The following is a 303-nucleotide window of genomic DNA, read 5'->3' as shown; positions in this document are numbered from 1 at the left end:
AGGAGATTAGAGCCTCAGGCGAGCTCCCTGTTTATTGTAGCTCACTGCTTGTTGTGGTTCAGAGTGTTACTGAGTTCAGTGTTGGCTGTGGCTCAGTGTAAAGTGTAATTTTACTGTAATTGTATTTAATGTTGGGTTTTCTTTCTGGCGCTCGGGCGGAACGTTTCTCCGCGGAACGCGGGAGCCGAGGGGAGGGGTTTGAGTGCGGACAGGAAGATGGCGCTGTCCTGGTGAGGGAGCCGGGGGGGAGGGGTTTGAGTGCGGACAGGAAGATGGCGCTGTCCTGGTGAGGGAGCCGGGGGG

The 303-nt window shown here is 56.1% G+C and overlaps 1 protein-coding gene across 1 annotated transcript in view; it reads left to right on the top strand.

Annotated features, from left to right (window-relative positions):
• Positions 1-225: 225 nt before the first annotated feature.
• Positions 226-303, top strand: part of ice2 (interactor of little elongator complex ELL subunit 2) — a 99,584-nt gene continuing 99,506 nt past the window's right edge. The window contains exon 1 of the mRNA XM_048617030.1: positions 226-286. Coding sequence (XP_048472987.1) covers positions 273-286 — 14 coding nt within the window. The 5' untranslated portion in view covers positions 226-272. The remainder of the gene's footprint in view (positions 287-303) is intronic.

The sequence above is a fragment of the Rhincodon typus genome, chromosome 36 (genome assembly GCF_021869965.1).
Source record: "Rhincodon typus isolate 14 chromosome 36, sRhiTyp1.1, whole genome shotgun sequence".
NCBI classification, from domain to species: domain Eukaryota; kingdom Metazoa; phylum Chordata; class Chondrichthyes; order Orectolobiformes; family Rhincodontidae; genus Rhincodon; species Rhincodon typus.
The sequence above is the reverse complement of the archived record's forward strand: the minus strand, read 5'-3'. Positions and strand labels throughout refer to the sequence as shown.